Source organism: Monopterus albus, unplaced genomic scaffold (genome assembly GCF_001952655.1).
Source record: "Monopterus albus unplaced genomic scaffold, M_albus_1.0 scaffold188.1, whole genome shotgun sequence".
NCBI classification, from domain to species: domain Eukaryota; kingdom Metazoa; phylum Chordata; class Actinopteri; order Synbranchiformes; family Synbranchidae; genus Monopterus; species Monopterus albus.
In genome coordinates this window covers 485,561-509,352 of record NW_018128068.1, presented here as the reverse complement: position 1 = coordinate 509,352, position 23,792 = coordinate 485,561, and the positions used below count along the sequence as shown (strand labels likewise).

Below are 23,792 nucleotides of genomic sequence, written 5' to 3'. Positions count from 1 at the left end.
GAAAAAAACAGACACACAAGGAAGCAGAAAACTGTCACTAACGTCAAACTGCATGCACTGGGTGGCCCACCCAAACACATTTGCTTCTACCCGAGATACTTTGTATTTTTTGTGACACGCGGCTCTTGAAGGCAGATGCTTATTCGCCTGCACTAGCTGCCTTGAGCTTCTTCCCTCTAATAACAAGCAAAGCTACAGTTAAAACCGAAAAAAAAAATATCGTTAAAATACACCATGTCAGCTCTGCTGTTGTAGACCATTAAAGCTTAAGGACAAGATTTTCCTTGCTGTTACACTAAGATTTTAAAAAATGCGTTTCATGTAGCCAGGGATGTTCAGGGATTAAACGTTTTGGTGGAGTCACCCATTCTCCTCCCTCCAGTGTCAGCCACCTTCAAATATATTCCCAACCTGTAGGAATTATGGAGCACACACTCCAATACAACAGTCATCAAGAAATCTGACTGTTGTGGTATTTTCTGATGTTAAGATTTTGATGAGACTGTGATGAATGTTTACATCAGGAAGAGATAAAATGTTCTAAAATCTAATCAACATAAATGACCTTGATTAAATTACATGCAACCACAGTTCACTTTTTATCTAAAAGTACAGCACTGATGGCTGATTGGTTCATTTAACATCTGGTTAGATGTCAGTGGTTGGTGCAGCAGCATCATATTTATGTCCCTGTTTAAGCCTGGACCTTTCTGGCATGGCATTTAAATGCACCATCTGTCTGGTTTTAACTACTGTGCTTGGTAAATCTGTGAAACCAATGACACAGGCCACTTTTTCAAATTAACTGCCACTTTGTAGATGCTGATGCTGGATAAGAAGCCTGTGACTGACACCTTAAGAACAACTACTTCACTGCAGAAAAGGAAAGAAATGAGCAACACCCAGAATGAAAAAAGTGCCTGAATTAAATTACACCAGGTACAGTAGTTTATGTATGCACTCCTTACCAAAACAGATACTGTATCTGACCTGCTTCTTCACAGGATAAATAAAACATGAATGCTGGACCATGATTCAGAGCGATAGTCACAGTAGATGTGGAGGAGAGCAACTCTGGGAAGGACAATGACACTGCTAAAGTCATAATGTGAGCAGGTAGTTGGTACCTTTTCCGTAGCAGTATGCGAAATTCAGAGCTCCGCAAGCTGGTAATGGATACGTAAGGCAGTTCAAACTCCTGCAGCTTCCGCACAACTGAGAGAGAAGGAGAGAGACAGGAGAACAGAGAGTGAGGATAAGTGCAACTGAAGTCTCTACAACATATGGATAATGATGGAAACAACCAACAATGAGGGACGGGAGGACTCCAGCAGGGTAAAACTGTGTCTGTGAGAATTCTAATATGAAGAGAGATCATGTACTGTGTGTGTCCATAATCTGCAGCATGTTCCCCAGGTACAGTGAAAGACCTCAGATGATGATACTGTTGGGTCTTTAGGCATCACAATGTGCACCACACTACATATCTAGTGACTGAAGAGCTGCTTTGTTTTTTTCATGAGGTTTGGGAACGTATGCTGACTCTTCTATGAACAGATGCTGTGGACATGAAGCAGAAGCACATGCCGTTTACTCTGCAGAAACTAGCATGCAGATAAGAGAAGCACTGCTGTGACAGCCCACATACTGGTTCTTCTTAACATGGCTTTTGCATATTTTACAGCATATACCAATTTACACACAGATTTCTGGGAAGCCTGTCAGTAAGGAGCAGAATTCTTCTAGCTATCAGATACTCCCATTTAAACTCTGCCAAGAATATACAACATGCCTGAACTATTTAGAGATTCAAGTTCACCTGGCACCATTTTCAGCCTGGAATGAGTTTGACATGTGGAGTGGAGTGTGGGGGAGCATTTGGCAGGTGGAAGGTGAGAGAAGAGCCTTTGGGACTGAGGGGAGATTTGACCCAATGAATAGAAAAAGGGATTGGAATACTAAAACATCTTGATGTGTAAAGCCGTTCATCTGTGTCAATACCGTTTTAACACCAACTTCAAAACTCCCAAACTATTCCTTTAAAGGAGCAGCCGTTGTCAACTGCCATATACACACACACACAATGTGTTTCAAAGCACATGAAAGACTAACTCATGTTGCTAACAGAACTCAAAGGCCTGAGAGCACAGCTCAGGAAAACTGCAAAGCTTTTTTTATGGGTAATATGGTAGCAACCTTGAAATGTATGATCATATTCACACTCAGTTGGCAGTTTATTAGGTACACCTAGCTAAAACAAATGCAATCTAATATAAGAGCCCAACCAATCAAATCTTCCTCTCAAGAGGTTTTAGTTGAAACTGATTGAGAGAGGCACTGATTCAACTATATGTTCATTTTGGAGGCTGTAGTCCAAGGTTGCTGTTGAAATGTATTGTGCTACGCTGATGTTCTTCTATCAGTGAGGATGGGATACATATCATGACAATCAAGGCAAAGTTAGCTTTTCCCAGGAATAAAATGCATTGTGCCTTCAGTCTGCTGCCCTCCTGCAGCTTAGAATGCAGATCAATTTGTAAAATGAAATGTTCTAACTCCTCTTGCAGAGCTTCTGGGGAATAAATAAATAAATAAAAATAATCACTAATCAGAGGTTGGATACAATGCAGTGATATTTTTCCACCAAAAACAAATGTGACACATCAGCAGACAGACCACAACAATTACATTCTCACCCTGAAAACACTGCACATAGCCTTGTGTGCACATCACTGTAAACACTGCATAATGGTTATGCATGAACCAGCCAACAAACACACAGAGGCTGGTTTTCACAGAGTTCCCAAGCACCTAACAAATGAATCATGCATTCTAGCCAGAGATACAGTAGGAAATTAGATACAGGATCCAACTCCCATTGGATGAAGCAGTTCTTTTTTTAATTAACCTACACGTTATCTCTAAACAATGAGACAGATAAACTGAGCTGCTGGTCTGTTGCCAGAGCAGTTTTGTTTTTGTTTTTTTTACAATTCACTGTGGCGACTTTACAATACTAAAATTGTAAAAGAAGCCATTACAGTTCCTCAGTAGACTTTAGCAAAGGTTTTAATTTTTTATCCTAAACCTTATTGCCTTTTGTTTATAAGAATAATTTGCCTTCCAAGTTCTGTGTTGTCTGAGAATCGTCCTTGGCCCGACCTGGTGAAGGTTCAAATTATTTTATGCCAAGTGTACTGCACATTCAGTTTGTCTTGATAAACAGCATCAGTTATCTTGATGGTTTCCAGCTTTATCATTTAAATGCGTATATTCAGAGATATCTGAAAACACTTGGATCTAAATTATGAGCAGTAATGAATTACAGATCTACTTTATGGATCTTTCTCAACCTCAGTATTTTGCTAGCACACCACTTAAACCCTCCATCTAAAAGGATTTAGGGTACATTTGTTACCATTTACTTTGCTTTCTCAATGCTACTTTTATTAACCAATAATATTTATGTAGGACATTATATGGAAACAACTTTCTAACAACAGAGACAGGGCAGTGTTACATGAGACCAAACTATTTTTATTCCTTGTATTCCTCTGATTCTTTAAGGGTTTGATGTCAAAACTCACATGTTAAACCTCCGTCTACACCCTCACGGATGAGAAAGAGACTGAAATAACCGACGAGTTCATCTGGTAGGTCGAGCTTTGTTGCAACAGCCTGCAGAGAGAAGAAGAGAAAAAGAGAGATCGTTTTCAAGAAGATGACTTTGCTTTGTTTTGTAATTTTACCTTCAAGAGCAGTTGGTGTGCAAACTATTATAACACAAACAAACAAAACTGCAACAAACTGCATGCAGTTCAATTTTTCATCCAAAACACAGCAAATCTGTGGGCATTTCTGGAAACCAAAACAACCAAAAGCACACTCACACACACACACACAATATACAGTCAGAGAGACACTCTCATGGGTGAACAGTGGTTAAACTTACACAAGAGCACTTTAACAAACTTGATTTACTGCCAAGAGTGTCACAAGTGATCATGATGAAACCTCTCCATGTTTACTGTGGAGAGTTATCTAAGACCATGTGCATTTGTGGATTTTGTGTCTTTTCATGGGTAATAAAGATCAGAGGTGAAGTGGATATACTCAAAGGTTGAGTCACTATTTGACCTATTAAAAAACACACATGCACACTGGATGCCTTGACTTGGCTTGTCCGACATTTATCCCATCTTTATGTCAGGTGAGCCTGTCAAGCCTCAGGTTTTGCGTGGTCCCATTTTTCTATCATTTTTTATTAGGTCAAAGTAGCCCTTTATGCTTTTGGTGGAGTTAATCTATGTAAATAAATGTGACTGAATCTGATTTACATCATGTGCCATCTCCCGGGCCTACAGAAGACTCAGCAGCAATACTGCATGCCTGAAGGAAATCTCAGGTGTCAGCACTGTTATGAAGAGCAGAGATCAGATGTCCCTACTGCAGCTACGCTAACACACACTGATCATTGATAACACACGGTTACCGGACCTCAAATAATGTTAGTCTTATCAAGACTTCAGGCCTCTCACAAAGTTAATCAGCAATAAATCATAATTTCAAGCTGTAAACACAGTTTGTAATACCTCTGTATACTAAAAAGGATTATTTATTATACATACTTAATCTCAGCATCTTTCATTTTAAGTGGTGTCTCTGTAAGAACAGAAAGGATTGAAGCATTCAGCCATGTTTGGGCAGCACCCTGGATACTTGCCCATTCTTACAAATGTTTAATTTATTCCTATCATAGTGAGTTACAAATCTCTACAATTTATTTGCTAGGTGGAGTACTGGGTGAAAACATGTTTATGCTCTCTTGAACAGAGCACACTGCAGCACTTACATCAAGCACATCCTCCGTCTGATCTGAGGTCAGAATGTTGACTGTAACCTTCTGACCGTTGGAGAGGCAGATGTCTAGAGCCACGTCTTCTGTGGGAATCTGCTGTGTCTCCTGCAGGAAGGACACGAAACATAAGGAGGTGCTCCTTCAGCTTCATGGGTTGATTATCAGGTTAATTACCATCAGCTTTAGTATTTCCATCTGACTATTTTACTGCAGGCAGCTCACACAGAAATGAAAGCAGCTGTATTCATTAGTTCTTGTGCTCTGGTTCATGCCTTAACTGAACAAGGCTGACAATGGAGCAAAAATCCACAGAAATCACTGAATACCAAGTATGGAAAACTCACTGAACTGCCAAAACCTGAGAATATTTCAAAACTCTAATAGCTCCTGAGCTGATAATAAAAACAGATGAAATGTTAAACTGGGGAGCCTCTGTGCCTCCGGTCCCAAAGCAGTCTCTCGCCACCTCTGCTAAATCATCACTTATCTTCCCTGTTCCCCCAGCTGGAGATCTCCAGGTGCACCGCTGCCACTGAAGGTGCAGATGAGATGACAGCACCGGGTGGTAACTCATCTCATATTCTGTACCTGCTGCCCTAGCAGTAGGCACTGTAAGGTGCCGAGGGGGAAGTACAAGAGACATACACAGACTCTAATGAGAGAGAAGCAGCAGAATGGGGGTGACGTGACTGCAGACGGATGAACGTGTCCGTGAAGGTTACCGGATTTAAAGCAGGTCACAGCATGAATAATGACAAATCAATCCTGCTACCTGGGCTGAATAAGTCATCGACACTGTGAAAGTCTGTCAGGCAGTGACAGCACACCATGAGTTTGTGTTATTACACCTGAGAATTTGCTTGCATGTTTTTTAGTACTGCAGAAATACCCTGTTGGCAAATTTCACTGGGATGAATCATCAGGTTGCTCACTTTTCCTTTTTTAATGAAGCATTTCAAAAGGATCCAGCTACCACACCCAATGCATCTATGTTTCTATATTTGGCAAAATGTCGCTTTCCTCAGTTTCATGTCTAACATTAAGCATTTCACACATTACTGCATGCAAACCTAAACCCAATCTGACGCATCAAGGAGCTCACAAATAGAGTACATAACCCAAGGTAAAGGTTTGTGACGCCACAAACTACAACAGACAGAAAGGGAATAGCTGCTTCACTCTACCACAGTGCCAAATGTAATTATTAGTTGGGAAGAAATGACTGCAGCAGCCTTTTGGTGCCTCCTCACAGGTCTGCTTTTGAACAGAAAACTGCCAAATACAGGCAGGAGGAAAAACAAACACACACACACACACCCGCAGAACTACCAACCTGCTGTGCTTTTCTTAAGAAGCTATTGAATATCTCACTGGCACCAAGCAAGGGATCCTGACGCACTGTTAGAAAAAAAAAAAATGAACAGGAGACAAATTAGTAATACCAAAACTGCAGTAAGATTACAAAATGCAGTGCAAGTCAAGAGGAGAGATGTTTAGTTAAGGGTCTTTTTGTGAATGCAAACAAACTTCCCCAGGCAAAGCCACTTCCCAGTCTGACCTCTTATCATTCAGCTCGATGTTGTTCAGTGAAGTGGGTTTGAACTTTCAACACATTTATCTTGGCCTGCAAAATGCTGCACTTTACGAAAGAAGGTCTGTGAAAACTGACTTATTTGGGATAGGTTCAATGAACTGTCAACTATTACAGACCAGTTTCAACATAATGGAGGCTCCAGATTTGGTAAATAAAAGACAATATGAACAAACCTGTTTTGCACACACATATTTATTTTAAGCCTGTGTGACTACAATATGACTACATGCGTGAGCGTGTCAACTTGTCCACCATTGTCTTTTTACAAACTGATCCAACCCTTTAACAAAATGTGAAAGCTCTATGAGCCATCTGTGTCAGAGCAAATCAAGTTTGTGGCAGTTTATTTTCCATAACTCTGTAAAAAGCCATGATGTAACCAAGTGCAGTCACAGCCAAGAACACCCTGTGTGTGTATGCTCCCAGACTATGAGCAAATACACACTTGAACAACGCTTCCTTGTTCTGCTCTGCCAGTGCTTGAGAAGATTAAAACAAACCTTCTGCATTGCTGCCAGTTGCATTTATTCATGTCTGTATGCAGAAAGTTCACCCTTGACCTGTTTTTAAAATGTAGCCAATAGGTTGAAAACCTCAAACTGGGGTACGATACTCCAGCTAGGTTCTTGTACAAGACTTTAAACCTGTCATAAAAAAACTCCTTATGCCTCACTGATTCTATAAACACCATTAAATTATTTTTGTGACATTTAGTTTTGCCTTCAGAGAAAAGGAGCAACCCTGAGGAAGCACATCACCACTAGAAGATCTGAACCCACAAAACCTTTAAAAAGTCAGCCAGGTCTGAAATCCTGAGTAAGGGCTTTCTTCACCAGGTGTGTCAGCAAAACTCTGTCTCAGGCTCTGGCTCAGTGTCCCAGCTCACTCTGTGCTCAGGTCATAATGGCTCTACCCCCCACAGACACAAAGCCAGCTCATTCTTGTGATTGTTGTGGAGAAGGAAATATTTCACAGCACTGCAAAGTCACACTGTTTCAAAAAACAAAGTCTTAGTCTGTGCTGTCAGGGATATGTGAACTGCATTTCAAAGAAGAGTGTCTCCTTGATAACACTGACAAAACAACTGCATTGTAGCTGGAATTTAACTTTGGCATGAATAACTTACCAGCCTGCATGTATTTCTCCAGCTGTTCTCTTCTCTGTTCGACCTCAGCAGGAGTCAGTGTGAAGATCTTCTTTGGGGCACCATATTGCTGCCATATTCTTTCTTTAACTGTTGGTGCAAAACAAGTTGTGAAACAAAACAGAGAGGGTGCAGTACTGAAGGCTAAACAACCTATAGTTTTTTTCTGATTCTGACCACAAATAAAAGATGATCTGAGAAAAGTCTGGTGGTTAAATGTTTTTTAAAGTTAGATCTCAATCTGTGAAAGGAGATACACTATATGGGTTTGCATGATTATACCTATTAACTTTAGTACAGAGTGGCAGTCTCGAATTAAAGAACTGTGGATTCATTTGTAAAAGGTACATTCATACAGTTTGAGATGAATGACAGGTTTATTTTAAGCTCTGTTTTTTCTGCTAGCTGGTGGAGTTTCCATGCATAACACACACACACACACACACACACACACACCTAGAACCCGTACTGTCTAGTTTTTCCTAGTTTACTCCGTCTTCCAGCTTCTTGACTCATTTCTTCCATTTTTTTATCATTCAAAAGCTGCTAGCTTTGAACCTTAGAAGTCTTAAACCAAGATTTCACAAATCCAGGGTCATACATCAAATGTGGTTCAATTTTAACCTGTACATTTGCTGCAGGCAAAAGCTTTACATCACACTTAGGACATTTTTGCTCATTATAAAACACTCTGGTCCTGCACATACGGCATGATGAAGGCAGGGCACTAGAGGATGAGAGGTGATTTTCACCTCAATGTACTGCCCGTTTCTATTTTAAGTATGCCAGAGGCAGCAATGGTTACACATACAAATCAGCTCTCATAGCTACAGACACTGAGCACAAGGTACAAATTTATCAGTCCTCTCAATCTAAAATAAATCTGAGCTCATGCAGCTTGTTACAGATCTTTACAGAAAAGACATTTTGTCTCTGCCATATCTGAGTAGAGTTTGTGCACCCCGACCGTCACAGTGTTCTGGGGTCATGCATACACCACACAAAGCCCTTTGGGGTTGATGCTGAAAGATTCAAGTGCGTCTTCCCCACACCCTGTTGCCAGGCAACAGCAACTCTCAGACCAGATAACGCAGGCTTAAGGATGGAGACGGTGGAAGTTTGGACTGTGCTTGATTATTTATTAATGCAGACTGGGCACTTCTGTAAGAATTTTATGCTCTAGTGTACATTTCATAGTGCACACAGTTAACGGGTGCTCAGCCATACAGCAATAAGCACTAAGCTCACAATATTTTCGCCAACTGTAGAAGTTGAACACACCAACAGCCTAATAAGAGCTCTAACAAATCACTGTGGCTCTGTGTCAAGTTCCATTGAGACAAAGACAAAAAACATTTAAGGGCAGGCAAACAAACTTTTTTTCCCCCAGATCAAGCTCCTTTTCTCACCAGGTGAAGTAAAGGAAAAGCCAAGGACATTCGTTCTACGTCACCCACCCCCTCCAATCTCCTCGACAACTATTTAAATGCAACAGTTTGAACTTGAACAAAAGCACAACACATCAACCGACAGCCATGGGTATACTGTGATGGTTTACCTGTTCATGGAGCCCAAGCAGTTGACTGTAGCGTACCCGGCAGTGCAGCACGCCATTGACATGGATGTTGTAGGCCTGTGGCAAAGAGAGAGGCCAAATTAAAATGTGAGGACAAAGACTGTAAAGGTTCAAATGCTTAGCGCTGCCTAAAAAGCATGGTAACACAGGCATGAAAAATGTCAAAATAAAAGATTCAAACATATATGGATAGATTTAAAACATACAGATACTTATTTAACAATAACCTTTCTTCAACTACAAGCCCTGTGAAATTAAATGATTCTCAAGGCCTCAGTCCACAGCTTTAATTTCTTCAGAGGCATTTCCCTGGATACCAGGTTATAAGTGCAGAGCAAAAGTCAAACCACAACCGGTGAAAACACAGCAGGAAATGTCCTATACCTTTAATTTCACTACTGATTTATCTCATAGCACCTCAAAACAATTTCAGTCTCCATCTAGCTCATCTCCCTGAGTGCTTCCTCCCTCTGTGTTTTCATTAGGAGGACCAAACAAACGAAATGTGAATTGAATTCAATCAACCCCTACTGACTTCCAAAGGAGAAAACAAAGCCCCCTGCACATTTTCCAATCCAAACAGCTGCTTCTTGCATTATTCAGAAGCTAACAAATATGAAAAGCAAATCTTTTCTCTGAGAAACTTCTTGTTTGTTTTGACAGGAGCTATCACTTGAGTACTTCTCCACAAAAACCACCATCTGGAATCAGCAATTCAAATATCTGCTTGCAGTCATGTTTGGAGCCAAAATAAATCTATTTATCATGTCATCATGCCCTCATTAATTGCTGCAAATCATACTAAAACCACATTAATACTAAAGTGATACTTTAGTTACATCCTTTAGAGGAACCGGAGTGTTTACGTTTCCCCAAATACAAGCTCGCTTACAAAACAGCAACCTTGAACTGTAAAGGAATCCAGTGTTATTCCAAAGATCGTTTAGCCATGAGTCGACCCTGCCACTGTACATATTAAAACTGTAAGTCACTTTATTCTCTGTTAAATATTTAAGTGAAAATGGCTCAAAAACATAACAAAAATTGTTCCATTGCAAAATCGACTGACAAGAAATCATAGTTAAAACCTGCTAAGGGTGTGGTTACCATTGTGATCAAAGACAGTGACTACAATCAATTGTGAAAAAGGTCATTATACAACACAAAGGCTAATGATAATTTTTCAGAAAGAAATAAAAAAAAAAATCTTAAAACGGGGTGGACTAGTTGTATTAACTGACTCATGGTTAAGATCAAGCCATTTTCTTAGTGACAATTATATCAGTTTCCACCAGGCTGTGTGCAGCTCTGGCCTTTGGCGAGAGGACATGCACGTTAAAAAGGTTTCCCATGTGGGTGTCTTTAATCCCCTGCCCCTTTAGTCTCAATCAGTATTTATAGTGAACATGGTGGGTCATCTTTGTAAACACGAGGAGACTTGAAGACTCCTGACCACACTGGTGGTCAATAGCAGGTGCCATTTCTGACTTACAATGCTTATCAATAAGAAAACAACAAAAAAAAGTACAAGCCAAAATGTTCAGAGGGGGAAAAGGAAGGCTAAAGAATTAGGAGGAGGGTCAAAGAATGGACTGAAAGATGTGTATGTAGGCAATTCTCAGTCAGGAAGGAAGAAAGAGTATGCAGAAGGTCTTGGCTCTGTTCAGTGACCCCCCCACCCCCGCCAAAAAACCACAAGCAGTTCAGCTTGAGGACAGTTCAAAGGATGTATTTCATGATCTATTGCTCTGTTTGGCACACTGCTCAGCATACCAACACCATCAACGGAAAGTACTTGAATACGTTATATTTTGACCCCAGCAAACTTTTGACTTGATAATGACTGGGATCAACATGTCTAAAATGTTTACAGATCAGACTGCAATCGAAACGTAAAAAAACAAAAACAAACAAAAAAAAAAATCCTTGTGTGTCCAACACAGCTGGCCAATAAAGCAGATTCTGATTCTATAAAAATAACCGTCAACTCCAGCCTTCTTTTCACATGTGACGATATAGAATTACATGATTTTTAAGTCAGGTGACAATATGAGCACATTTTAAAAACCATCTGTCTCTAAGTTTATGCACTTCCTGTGCTTTGAAAAATTATAAACAAAAACGGGTGTCCTTGTTCATATCCAACTCCCAACCTGTTCCTCATCCAAAGTAAATGAATCACCATCACTTACAGTAGCACCACTGTCTCTCTTTTACATGCCCACAAACACTTTATAACACGTGAATCAGAGAGGAAGACTCAGTGAGTCTACTAGAAACAAGGAAGTGCGAGCACTCAAAAATCATGAATTGTCTGTGCTTGCACAGGAAGAACAGAGTATTAAAAAAAAACTGCAGCCCTTGTTATTCTAAAAAGCCCTGTGCAAACTCTGCAGATTCTGTGCCCTGCTGGTTCCAAGGTACGCAGCACATCTCTCAGCATTATAATCAAGTAAAGTCCCTTCCTGTGGGCTGGTTACAGGAAGGTCACAATGACAGTCACAGGACTGCCAACTGAGAGGTGAAAAGTCCATGCTTTCAAGTTTCCACTGCAGCATGGGCTCAGCCAGGTAGAAACAAGCCAGAGGTGGCACCCAAAGGACTCGTTTTTAGAAAGGGATCAACTTCCAGCAGCAAGAGAAGATGTTGGCAAAACAATATAAACTAAATTCCTGCACATGAAATACTACATTCACCACTTCTCCAGGGAAAGTATCAAAATTTATACCCAAAGCTAATTTCGAAAGTTTGTGCAGCAGTGACACTGAATACAGACGCATTCAAATATTAACAAGCTTATTCCAAGAATTTTCTTCCCCTCTTTGGAGCATGTGGAGTCAAGATGGAATATAGTCATTAGCAGGTGTGTGACACTGAGAGCAGCCAGTGTGATTTCAACATGTTGCAGATGCAATTTCAAAAAAATCTGGTGTGAAATTCTATAAAGCAAAAACTTAGGCAAAAACTAGAATGAACTATTTACCTAATATTCTTAATTATCCAAAATTGTTTGCAGTTGTAGTGTTAGCTCTTATATCTAAGAATTCAACTTGAACCCGAGTTGTTCCCTGGCAATGTAATCTCTTTTGTTCAGGGGATAGGATTCATTTCACAGACATTTGTACCAATGCTCTAAATTATCAAGGGAAATTCATTCTGACTTGATAACACAGACTCAGCCATAAATTAGCACAATGCATACCGACTGTGCCTGTGACTGGTGCTCAACATTTATGAGAAAAACAGTGCGAATCATGCTCTAAAGCCTTAAATGGGTTCACTCTGGCCGTCCTCGGCCAACCCACATGAATTTCACCCTGTGAACACTTCAGTGAATTTCTGCCAATGTGTGAAGACAAAACAAACACAACTGCAATTCAAAGTGCTTTTAGGCAGGGCATAAGAAACAGAAGACAGTGAAAGAAAATAAAGTTAAGCTGCGGGAGCCTGCTGACCAGCAACCAAGAATGATAACGGAGCCACAAAATTATTGCTGTTCTTGATGTGCTGTCAAGACTGCTATATTTTAAAATGTTAGGGGACTTGACAGTAAGATTAAAGCAGTGTTGGCTTACTTTTCTCTAAATAACAAGGAGGGTTGCTACATCATGGTGGCAAACCTGAAACCTCAGAAAGAACTTAAGTGCTGACTCAAACCTTTAAAACAAAAGGGACTCTGTTGCGCCTGAAGCATCACATAGTGGACCAGATGGTTTTGACAGTAGGTGGCACAAATTAACATGTTGTCAATTTAAGATTTATTGCAACATTTTGGGGCTACAGAAGCACATCCACCAGGTTAGATAAAGTTAATTATGAAAGGTTGAATCGGATGAAGGCCTGGGTTTTATTTCCTGGTAATTATTTCAATTTCCTCCCAAAACCACATTCGGTTGTAATGGAGGTCCACATCACTTTGACTCAACTTCCTCACGTTTAAATTCCGTAAATAAATTGCATTTAGCCATCTAGGTTGCATCTTTATGGAGTAAATTAACTGCACATGTAATCCAAATTGTCGTGTTGTGCTCTTACTGAGGGCAGAGATTATTTTAATCGCATTAGACGGTTGTTTACTCTATGATCGTACACTACTACTAATGTCATTTATAACAGTAAACACAAAAACTCATGCTGCTCTGACATTAGCCCGACCTGTGGCCAGCTGGAGCCAGGGTTTTAACACAGGCCAAGTGGTAGCGGGAAAACAAAAACATAAATTATCATGCTCACCACATAGGTTGATCCATTTTCTCCCGAACGAACCTCCGTTTCGGGTATGGAAAAATGCATTTTAGCCCGAAACACAGCCTGCCGCCAGCACAGCTCACGATGCAGAAGAAAGCACCAGTTTCCCCACTAAGTCCTGCAGTGACAGTCGGCGGTGACTACAGAGGAGGAGGAGGCTCTCACACGGTTCAGCCACTGCTTTGTAAATCCGGGGAAAGCGATGTCAGGCTGGGAGAGACTGCTGACGACTTTATTATCTGCACAGCAACTTATATACCAAATGGCATTCGCATAAAACTTCTCCCACGTCAGTGTTAAACTTTTCCCAATGTCGTCCCCGCAGCAGCCATGTTGCAAGTGTTAAGTAATTACACGTTCTGTGTTGACGTTAAATACCGTTTCCGCGCACTTTTAATAATTCGTGCTAACTGAAAACCACTCACTGTTTGAACTGGATTTCAGAGTGTACAGGTAATTAAATTCATTAGCATAACGTGATGAAGTTTCTGGATAAAAGGAGCAGTTGGTTCCTACAAACCCCACAACGTCGCAGAGACAAACCTTTCGAAATATGAGGGGGCAGTTGCACTTGTTGTGGTTTTGCTTGTTTTTCCTGTCTCCTATATTTGCTGAAGAAATATCTACACGACAGCGCAGAACATTCATGGATTAAACGTAAGTAGAAATAGCTGAAAAAAGCTGATTTATCACGTCCGTCACGCTATTCTGTGTTCAGCGTATCTAGTGGCCCATCAAGAGGCATTGCAACAACCCTTCTGGGCCAAACCACCGCATTATCAACCGGGGGTGGACCTCTCTATACTGGTTTAAAAAAATGAGAGAATACAAGTATTATATCTGTCAGATGTTTTACATCAACAATAAGAAGATCTTTTATTATTATAAATGTGCCACAGAATATTTTAAACTAACAACATATTTTAATCTCATACAACCGTCTAACTTAAACACCCCTATTTTGGGGTGCACCCCACACTGACAAAGTGCAGTCCGTATTCATTACAGGCAGGAAAATGTGTCTAGATTTTGTCAACAATTTTTGAAATTAAATTTGACTTATTAATTTTGCAACATACATTTACTCTTAGGTTAATATGTTTTAAATTTGAAAAGAAAAGAAAGGTCTGAGGGTTTTAAATAAAGCATTTTGAATGACTTGCGTTAAAATGAAAATAAACCAAAGGTTTTTTTTTACTTCAAAACGAAAAAAGTAACATATCATCGCATTTATGCTCTAATAAACAACTAAATGATTGATTTACGTATTAACACTGTGTTGCTTTATTCTGTTCACTACACATACCGATAATATCTCAAATTCAGTGTATGCGCAGTTACAGCGCAAAATTAGGTTGTGTTGGACCGCTTCCGGTCACATGCTCGGTACTGCGCGATCATATGATGTAAATCGACGAAAATGAAAGCTGGGAGTAGTCAACAGAATTCTGTAGTGTTTTTTGTGATTTTTAATTTATGCGTTTGCGTGAGCTGTCGATTGACTGAGCTGCAGGTAAGACTGTTTTAGTCAAATATAACAGCTGTACTCTTTACCCAAAGAATTCTAATTGATTTCATTTTATACTGACATATCGTCGAGAAACCACCGTGTTTTGGTGGATGTACAGTAGCCTTAGGTGCCGGATAAGTGCTAAATGTTGTCTTGCGTAATGACTGGTAATCACAGGTATGTAAGCTCTGCAGCGGGACTGTCGTAAATAGCACCACAGTGGGACACTTTTGCCTCTTATATGGTGGACGGATAGACGGGAGATGCTGCTTGAGAAATGACAACACAACTGAACCTGAACACATCATCGGGTAGGACTCTTATGTTGCCTTCAGGGTCAATCGGGACAATATATTTTGAATAACTGCTGGGTATCTTGTGAATCTTACACCAAGGATCAATAAATCTTATGATTATATTGTATTTTGTTTAATTAATCTCATTTAGAAAATTAACTAAAGTTATCAAATAAATGTAATGAGTTCAAAGTGCAATACAGTATTTTTCTCTAAAACGTAGTGAAATCGAATTATAGTATGAAGTAGCAGAAAATGAAAATACTCAAGTGAAGTAGATACCTCACATTTGTATTTCAGTAACGTATTTGAGTAATTGTTACTTTCCACCATCTCTGATTAATACAGTATAGAACACCAGCATACGTAGATAAATGCAAAATAAGTTATTTTGCTCTGTCATTATATTACACATGGTCCATCTTCAACCTTCATTCCTTCCAGGAGCATTTTAGGTAGGACATAGTGCTCGACTGAGCAAACTTTTTTAACCCTTTGTCATCATTTTGTGTATAAATAGACCTACCTACTCACTTCTTATTATACTAGGCTGTGAGTGTAAGTGTTGTAGCCTTTGTTCCTGTTTATTGCCAATTGCAGTGAGAATGCTACGGCAAATCTTTGTTTTGTTAATGTTTCATGATGTTTTTTGGTTTGTGTCAGGCTGGATTTGTCCAACTGTTCACTAACTCATGTGGAAGACCTTCAGGAAGCAACAACAGTGAAATGGATGTATGTACAGTTTATGGTGTTTCTTACCCCTTTACACAACATACAGCATAATGTGCAGACAAAATGATGGAAACACTGCCTCAGAGTGAACGCGTGAGGTTATCTTTTCAGGGCATAAAACAACTGTGCTCATCTCTACTGTGTGTGTTTACCCCACTTGATCAAACATGCATGTTCCATATCATAAATTGTTGCAGTCTGCTGTTGTATGCAGGTGATTCCTCAAAATGATCTTTAAGAACATTCTTGGGAAGGAAGAGTTCACGAAAGTTTCCATTTTTAATCCCAAGGAAATGTTTCCAGTTCTCCCACTGGCAAGGAGGGAGACTCTTCATTCATGTTTGTCCAAAGTATTTTACATTATAAACTTGTTTTGCAGAGACCTCTCTCTCAATCCCATTGTTAACATCAGTGACACAGCATTTCAAGGCTTTATTGAGTTAAATTACATGTAAGTATCCAGTTTGAAATAAAAAAAGAAATTAACCTATTGCAGCTGCTCGTGAGTATGTTAGTTCTGTTTCTTTGTATCTCTTTAGGATTTTGCCAGGGGACATAGTTTGTCCAGGAGGCAACACGTCTTGGGACAAGGTGGAGTTCAAAAAGGGCAATTGTGTATGTGAAGGCCAGAAAAACATGTGCAACCAGACTGGACAGCTGTGTAAGTTCTCATTTGATAATTTTCCACTGTGACACACATCATCTCAAAACAGCAGTAGTTTTGTGGTGATATGTGGCATCTATTCATCTCATAATTGACAATCCACAGCCACGAACTGCCCAGAGAACTCCCTCTGTGCCCCCTACGGCCCCGGCTTCTTTGAGTGCAACTGTGCTGACAACCACCGTGGATACAAGTGTCTTCGAGAGGTCAGTTCTTCAAGCAGCTTAATCTGAATCGTTCATGTTATTGTCTACTCTCACTGTTAAAGTTATGTATTTGTTAACGTTGTCACTAGGGGGAGTTTCCAGTTCTCCGGGTGTTTGGGCCTATTGGAGTGTCAACAGTTGTGATCTCTTTCCTGATGTGGTTCACACAGCGGCGCAAGGCCAAATCACTCTGAGGCTGAAATGCAATCGACTGGTATTTCATTTTTAGGTACTGAGCTGACACTGACTGTTCTGAATAGGGAAAATGCTGACTAAGAGTCTCGGGTGACTCAGGTTTCTTTTAAAGGACATTCTACATTAATAGTAGGGTAGCTATATTTTATTTTGGGACATTTCTAAGGCTGGCATTTTACTTTTTTTTTGCATCAATTTTGCAAATTTAGAGAAATTATACCAAGTTTTAAACCTAGTTTTGTCAAAACTGACCAGTATTAACGCTGTTTTTAAATGTAGCTGATACAAGATATTGATGATGTGTTAAACAAAATTTTGAATTAATTGTGTCAAACATACTGACTTTAAGTTTATATGATGGAACTGCATGTCCTTATGCACTTTTGAGTGAATGTGTGGAATCAAGCAAATTGTTCACTGCTTTTTGAACATGTACTCAGAGAGCAAACCAAGTCAGATTTGATTCAAAGTTTCAAGCTTAGCTGAGCTTTGTCTTTTAGTCGTTTTATTGTATTAAAAGTGGGACATTGAGTTTAATCACTCCAGCATGATTTATAGTTGTCACTTGCCGTTACCAGATCTGCCTTTTTTTTTTTTAATCTAATATCTGCTGAAATTTGTCCTTGTCATTGTATCTTATAACATCAATGTTAAATTGATGTTTCTATGCAATGAATGTCAATGTGGTATATAGTTTATGCTTTCTTATCCTGTTCAACTGATCGTCATTAAAAACTAGAAATTTTGAATAATTTATGTGAACCATAAACTTCCTCTAAGAGCCTGCTGCTCCAACTGTAATTAAGGAACCATTCATGGCTAGTTTAAAAAGGCCCACTGTGACAACTGAAGCATGCTGTGAACTACAGTGTAATTGTTCTGATCCAAATGCACCCAATTAAATGTTGTGTTGCAAAGTAACAGTTCATAACATGGCTCTATCTTGCCTCGTCCCACCAGGCTGAGAAAAAATATCTCTAATTTTCCAGTTCTTCCACAAAAACATTCATGGACTATTTAAAAAGCACATGACATTTCAGATATATATATTTATTGCATGCTAAAAGCACAATGTTTCATGTGGTGTATGAGTACTACCAGCCTCTTGGCTCAGACTGATGTCAACTGGAGGTCATTCACTGGTCCAGACTTTTTACTCGCAGTACCACGGGGACCGAGGTGCACGGAATCATTCCCAGATCTGTGATAACCAGATCCACAAAATCAGGCGGTGTCACATCATACACCAAGTTAAGCAGGCCAAGAGACTGCACTTGCTGCCAGTTCTCCAACTCGGTCTTTCCTTTACGGGTCACGATGAGGTCGTCAGGGTCATCTGGAAAGAACATACGATAAACCAGTGATTCTCACAGCTTTATCTAATGTCCGGAAGAAAAATTACTTGATAGAAACATATCTAGATATATGTACCAAATCAACAAGCTTCTATGAGATCTTCCCATACCTAGTTCATTTGACACAAAGGAATCTGTCTGCACCCGCTCACAAAACTTGTAGGTCTCACAGCACACCAACACAGGCACGTTAAAGGCTCTGGCCACCAGAGCTATCTGTGATGTCCCCACACGAGACATGACATAACCATTGGCCAGCAGCGCATGAGCACCAAGAAACACTTTTGACACCTAGAAGACAATGAGGAAACTTAATGTGCTTAGAGTTCAATCCTTTGGCTATTCCATGGGCAATATACTGCTTTAAAGTAACAATATTAATGTCATGCCCAGTCCACCATTGCTTTATGATTACTTCTGGAAGGATGTAGGACACAGCTGAGATGAGGACATAGGTGCAGCTGATGCCTCTCTGGACGAGGCGCCTCAGGGCCTCCCTGCCCTCCAGCCGAGGTCTGCTGTCCACGACGATGACGCGGAACGTCCTGCTCTTCTCCAAGGCCTCGCAGAGGATGTGGTTGACCAGTGATGAGCTGAACAGGTAGTGAGAGTTGAGATGAAAAACGAGACATTTTAATGTCAGAAGAGAACATGGAAGGAAAGTGGGAGTTTAAGCAACAAAAACGGGGAAGTGAAAGTGTTGAGTGGTTTTAAAAAAAATGAATTCCTGTCTGGATTCCTTTAGCAAGGCAAATGGGTAAGTAGTGCTTACTAACAAGGAAACACAAACCTAACAGCTGAAACTAAGCAAATGCACAGTTATGACAAATAAAAAGGTCTTTTCCTTGTACGTAAGCTTTACAAGGCTTACCATCCATAAACTAGGATGACATCTCCATTACTGATCTTCTCTATGGAGTACTCAGCAATAGCTTTAGCAGCACAAATGATCTTCTCATTAACATAACAATCGATAGAGGTCAGCAGTTTGCTCTTTGCCTAGACAGAGACAAGGAAATGCACACAGCACACATGGAGACAAAGTCAGTAAGGCTAGTGTGTCAAAAACAGCATATTATGTCAATGTTTATGTTAACTACAACACGTTTAACTTATGACTTCTGGCTAAATAAGCAAAAAAAAAAAAAGTGACAATAACCTCTTCTTCTTTGTAATGACTAGGAATGTTGGAAATCTCTTTCTTGATGTACTTGATTGTGTTACCCATACTAGCTGACAGAGGGCGACATTGATTCAAAAAGCTGAAAGACAAAAAAATTCATTTGTGTTCAACTGTAAAATTTCAAAGTTCATTTGTTTGATTTATGAATCGACAATGGAGGGGAGCAGTTAGTAATGTAACCTATACTGGATCCAGTAAAAGTCATGATGATACATGACAACAAAAATCTGAATATTTAGTACCTGATGTAAGGTTTCAGCTTGTTTACCAAGTCTCTAGATAGTTCCTCATTTGGAGGTGTAGTATAGTCCCTTATTACCTGAAAAAAAAAAACATTGCTTTTAGTTTGCCAATATGTAAAAGCACTCAGACTGAATATTCTGTGTTCTATGAGCTGTACTTGTTTGAAAGCATGCAGCAGAGCTACAGCACGAGCATTGGATCCTGCCACAATGCCCTGTGAATACTGGAGACCCAGTCGAACGATGGCAGGATGAATCACTGTGGAGGGAATGCTGGAACCGACAAAAACAATCCATGCCAATCACTAAGATTTAGGCAATTTTAAGAGATTATGACAAATTACTGGCAATATACTCAGACAATACAAACAACCTACTGTATTGCATGTCAGTTTACCTGAGCTGCTGTGTTAGAGGGGCTTTGCGACTGTACTGGTAGAGATGAGAAAACAGGCTGACTTTGCGGCCATAGTCTGACCGGAGTGGGATCTGAAAAAAAGGCAGGTCAGAGTCCAAAACTATAAGTGCTTAGTAATTCAGGGGTTAAAATTGAGATTATCAGGTTGAGACACAGCCACAGCACAGCTTAGGCAGAATCCAATAAACAGAGAAGTCAGTAAGTAAAAGTCAAATGTCCACAGGGAGAAGCAAAAGAAACAAATATGACTACTGAGGCCAATTCCTACAGAAAAACTAATCACCGAGACATGGACTTTGGCAACAAAAAAAAAAACCCTAACTTTTACTACTGTGTGCCGTTGTGCCTAAATGTTCTAGAACAAAAAAATCTGCACAGCAAACAGCTGAGTATTGTAGGTGAGCAAAGAGTACAAAAAAAAGAAACAATAAGCAAGTTCTCTGCAACCTCTCAAACAAATACAACCCAGTGATATGCCACCTCTGCCTCAATGGACCAGACATCCCTAACCTAGCTATCAATTAAAAACTGTGCTCCAACACCTCTCAATTAATGAGTGGTGTTGGAGCACAGTAACAATTACAGGTTAGCAAAAAATAAAATAAGATAGACAAAACGGCAATGGCACACATTTAAGAAAGTCAGACCTTGACCTTTGTAGCTGCATTGTACCCTGGTGTCTGAAAGAAATGTTAGGAACAATCACATGCAATTATGACTGATGGTCTCTGAGGTGGCACCATTACATCGAATCACAGTTATGAATAATACGCTGCCATTTTTGAGACTGTGCTTTAGAACTGTGGGCTATATTCTGAGAACTGTCCTTGTTGTAAATACCCCAACATTAGACAATCATGACGATTTTTAGTTTACTGAAAATGACCAATGTAAGTGGTAATGGCTCAGATCATCCTGATCACTGTAAACACCTGCAGCACACATCATACTGTAATTCTGTTACTTTCTATGTGCCATACCTTTTTCATTCAGTTCTTTTGTCCTGATAGTTTTGACAGTGTCAATGATTCTCTGTCATGGTACTGTTATTTTCCTCCCATGGTCCAGTGTCTCTGAGGACCTGAACTTTAAAGTTGTAAGACCTGTTCCAACTGTGGTTGTATTAACTGTTATGACTGTTATATGACTATGATATGTAATAGGTGCCTGATTAAATCAACCAAGATTCAGGCAATTCCCACTTAGTTTTGATCATTTCCAATAAGAGATTCCAAAGTTGCTGTAGTTCACTTATACTGTACCTATTTCTTACTTGTACTTTATCCTTTTAAGGTGGTAATAATGACTTTATAGTTAATTTTCTAAAGAAATAACAACAAAAAACACCACTCAGAAAGTGTTCAACAATTTGTGACAGAGTGTAAGCTCAAAAAAACATAAATCAGACAAAACCTTCTTCCATGATTAAAGATTTTTAAAATATAACAAAGTAGCTAACCTGTTGTCTTTCCAACTTCTTGGCCAGTTTCTTTGAAACATCTGGATTGTCTGCTTGAATGTGTTCTGGGAGCCTCTTTACCACTGAAAATACATAAACAGTGTCACTTTCTCTACTGTATATAACGTGCAACTTCAATTTATCTGAATGGCCATTGCCACTACTGTTAAGGTACCTGGCTGCATCACTGGGCAGTGCTTGGGGTTTCCCCGTGGCAGCCGGCGGGCCGGCCTCACCCTTCTTTCCTTGTTTGGATGCCCTCTCAGCCTCTTGCCGAGCCCTCCTCTCAGCTTTCAACTCAGCTTTAGTCCTAGCAGGCTTGTCTGCCGGGGCAAGCGCTTCTGAGGCAGGCACAGAAACTGGTGCAGGAACAGGCACTGCTGAAGGAGCTGAGGGAGACACATAAGACACAAGGAATAGTCAAAATTAACATCTAGCAGATGAGTTAGAAACTACTAAAATCACCTATCTAATCAAAAGTCAGCGGCTAGCAACTGATGCTCACTTCAGAGCAGCCCTTCAACAGCCCTTAGCACTGTCCAAATAATATGCACCTTTCTGTGTTACGGGTTGTGTTGGAGGCTGGGAGGTTGGAGCAGCTGAATTGAAAAGATTCTTTTCTTTCTGGTTTTCCTGTGAAGTTTTGTCATCCTTTTTCTCTTTGTTTTTCTTCTGCTGTTTCTTCTCTTTCCTCAGCCGTTGCTTCTCCTCTTTGGTCAGTTCTTTGCTTTCACTCTGTTAAGGGACAATACATTACAATTAGCCCAGATATGCAGCCTTATACGAGACTGTAAAATTTCAAGAAAATACTAACACTAACCGTTGTACGTGCAATTTCTCCGTTCTTGCCAGGTCCATCTGTAAGGCAGACTATAGACGAATATATGACTACTTTATCGGTTTACACTTCTGTTCCTTAAATTTGAAATATTAATGACGGGTAATAATGACCGATTCCGTTTATATTTAGTAATTTGTTCTTCCGTTTTGGTGATGCCGTTTGCTTGTTATTTGGAACTAAAGCTAATGTTAAACTAATTCATTTTCACGCTAACGGCACCATTCGCAACACTGGTTTGCTATCACGGTGCAATGGCACCTTAAACACACCCTTTCAATTATCCTTATAATTAAAGAATACTCAAAAAGATGATGCAATAGCGTTACAATGTCTGCCGTTAAACTATAACCAGCCTATCGCAATGGTGCCGCTGAGATGCGTGCAATGCTAACGTTAGTACAATTAGCATTTTGAACTTAACTTCGTTAGAGGAACAACTCAAAGGTCACACAACACGAATTATATGTGTAAGACATTCTGTCGCCGTGCCCACTGGAAAATAATCAAAATACATAGAAAAAGATACAAAGTCAAGTTGTTACACACTCCCAAACTTACCTGTCACTCCACTATCGGCCATATTTACGATGCTGGTCCACTTCCTCTGCTGTTGCAGAAACTACTGTCCCGAAAAATGTTTATCGCCACCTTGTGTCAAAAAAGCAGTATTGTGCTCTTAAATAAACCGCGTTTTGTACTGTGGGAACTTAATTAGCTTTCGTTTAATTGCTTATCATTATTATTTTGTTATAAACAGCTGTTAGTGATAAAAGTGTTGGCTGTATAGGTATATTAGATCATTCATTGACGACACTACTCTGCAACAGCTTTCTGGATACCAGCAGAACAACATGTTACAGTTTCACTTATATTATAATATCATGCACTCTTAAATATATCAACTAAGTTTCTATCCATATTAAATATTGCAGCTATTCATTGTCTTTTGAGATAAACATTGGCCTTCTCTAGTCTTGTTTTTAAGCACACAAAAAACCCTGCTTTATCACATAATGCACAGGCAAGTGTAGCATAGTTAAAAGAGGATCTTCTTTTTATTTATATTTGTAGGACTGGCTGACTTCCTTACTTCTCACTTTATAATGAGTGAGTATAGAAGTCCCTTTTACTAAGCACACTGATGGGGAATGGAGATAGGTGTGTCAAACCTGACCTTTGCAGCTGCATGACATTTATATGGAGACCACCAAACTGTCTTGTTGGTCTTCAGAAAATCCTGCAGTATGTTATCAACTAAAACACAGAACATC

General features: G+C 39.8%; 3 protein-coding genes across 4 annotated transcripts in view; 1 reads left to right on the top strand and 2 right to left on the bottom strand.

Moving 5' to 3' along the window:
• Positions 1–14,205, bottom strand: part of snx17 (sorting nexin 17) — a 20,877-nt gene extending 6,672 nt beyond the window's left edge. The window contains 9 exon segments of the mRNA XM_020617324.1: positions 1,128–1,215; positions 3,588–3,678; positions 4,853–4,963; positions 6,192–6,256; positions 7,579–7,656; positions 7,659–7,686; positions 9,155–9,229; positions 13,406–13,640; positions 13,964–14,205. Coding sequence (XP_020472980.1) covers positions 1,128–1,215; positions 3,588–3,678; positions 4,853–4,963; positions 6,192–6,256; positions 7,579–7,656; positions 7,659–7,686; positions 9,155–9,229; positions 13,406–13,465 — 596 coding nt within the window. The 5' untranslated portion in view covers positions 13,466–13,640; positions 13,964–14,205.
• A 590-nt stretch (positions 14,206–14,795) lies between these two features.
• On the top strand, positions 14,796–17,965 carry atraid (all-trans retinoic acid-induced differentiation factor). Its single transcript, XM_020617328.1, has 7 exons — positions 14,796–14,933; positions 15,108–15,241; positions 15,890–15,958; positions 16,338–16,409; positions 16,498–16,619; positions 16,728–16,828; positions 16,918–17,965. Exons 1-7 carry the CDS (start codon positions 14,841–14,843, stop codon positions 17,020–17,022), a joined length of 696 nt encoding a protein of 231 aa, XP_020472984.1. The 5' UTR covers positions 14,796–14,840; the 3' UTR covers positions 17,023–17,965.
• Positions 17,966–18,052: 87 nt separating this feature from the next.
• On the bottom strand, positions 18,053–23,193 carry eif2b4 (eukaryotic translation initiation factor 2B, subunit 4 delta). 2 transcript variants are annotated; one of them, XM_020617326.1, is made up of 13 exons: positions 23,080–23,193; positions 22,501–22,550; positions 22,235–22,415; positions 21,842–22,069; positions 21,681–21,763; positions 20,201–20,292; positions 19,962–20,076; positions 19,804–19,880; positions 19,538–19,640; positions 19,250–19,377; positions 18,794–18,971; positions 18,489–18,669; positions 18,053–18,359 (listed from the first exon to the last, which is right to left on the bottom strand). In XM_020617326.1, exons 1-13 carry the CDS (start codon positions 23,099–23,101, stop codon positions 18,160–18,162), a joined length of 1,638 nt encoding a protein of 545 aa, XP_020472982.1. In that variant the 5' UTR covers positions 23,102–23,193; the 3' UTR covers positions 18,053–18,159. The 2 variants fall into 2 exon arrangements, with proteins under 2 accessions (XP_020472982.1, XP_020472981.1); XM_020617325.1 differs by lacking the exons at positions 22,235–22,415; positions 22,501–22,550; positions 23,080–23,193 and having other exon boundaries at positions 21,856–21,940.
• Between the last annotated feature and the right edge of the window lie 599 nt (positions 23,194–23,792).

Bases quoted from the DNA above. Each gene is read 5' to 3' on its own strand.
- eif2b4 (XM_020617326.1), bottom strand. From the start codon at position 23,101: ATGGCCGATAGTGGAGTGACAG. The intron at 19,641-19,803 runs GTACTAAATATT...TTTGTCTTTCAG, and splicing joins AAGCTGAAACCTTACATCAG to CTTTTTGAATCAATGTCGCC. The intron at 18,972-19,249 runs GTAAGCCTTGTA...CTACCTGTTCAG, and splicing joins GTCATCCTAGTTTATGGATG to CTCATCACTGGTCAACCACA.
- atraid (XM_020617328.1), top strand. From the start codon at position 14,841: ATGAAAGCTGGGAGTAGTCAACAGAATTCTGTAGTGTTTTTTGTGATT. The intron at 15,242-15,889 runs GTAGGACTCTTA...GGTTTGTGTCAG, and splicing joins GAACCTGAACACATCATCGG to GCTGGATTTGTCCAACTGTT. The intron at 16,620-16,727 runs GTAAGTTCTCAT...GACAATCCACAG, and splicing joins CAACCAGACTGGACAGCTGT to CCACGAACTGCCCAGAGAAC.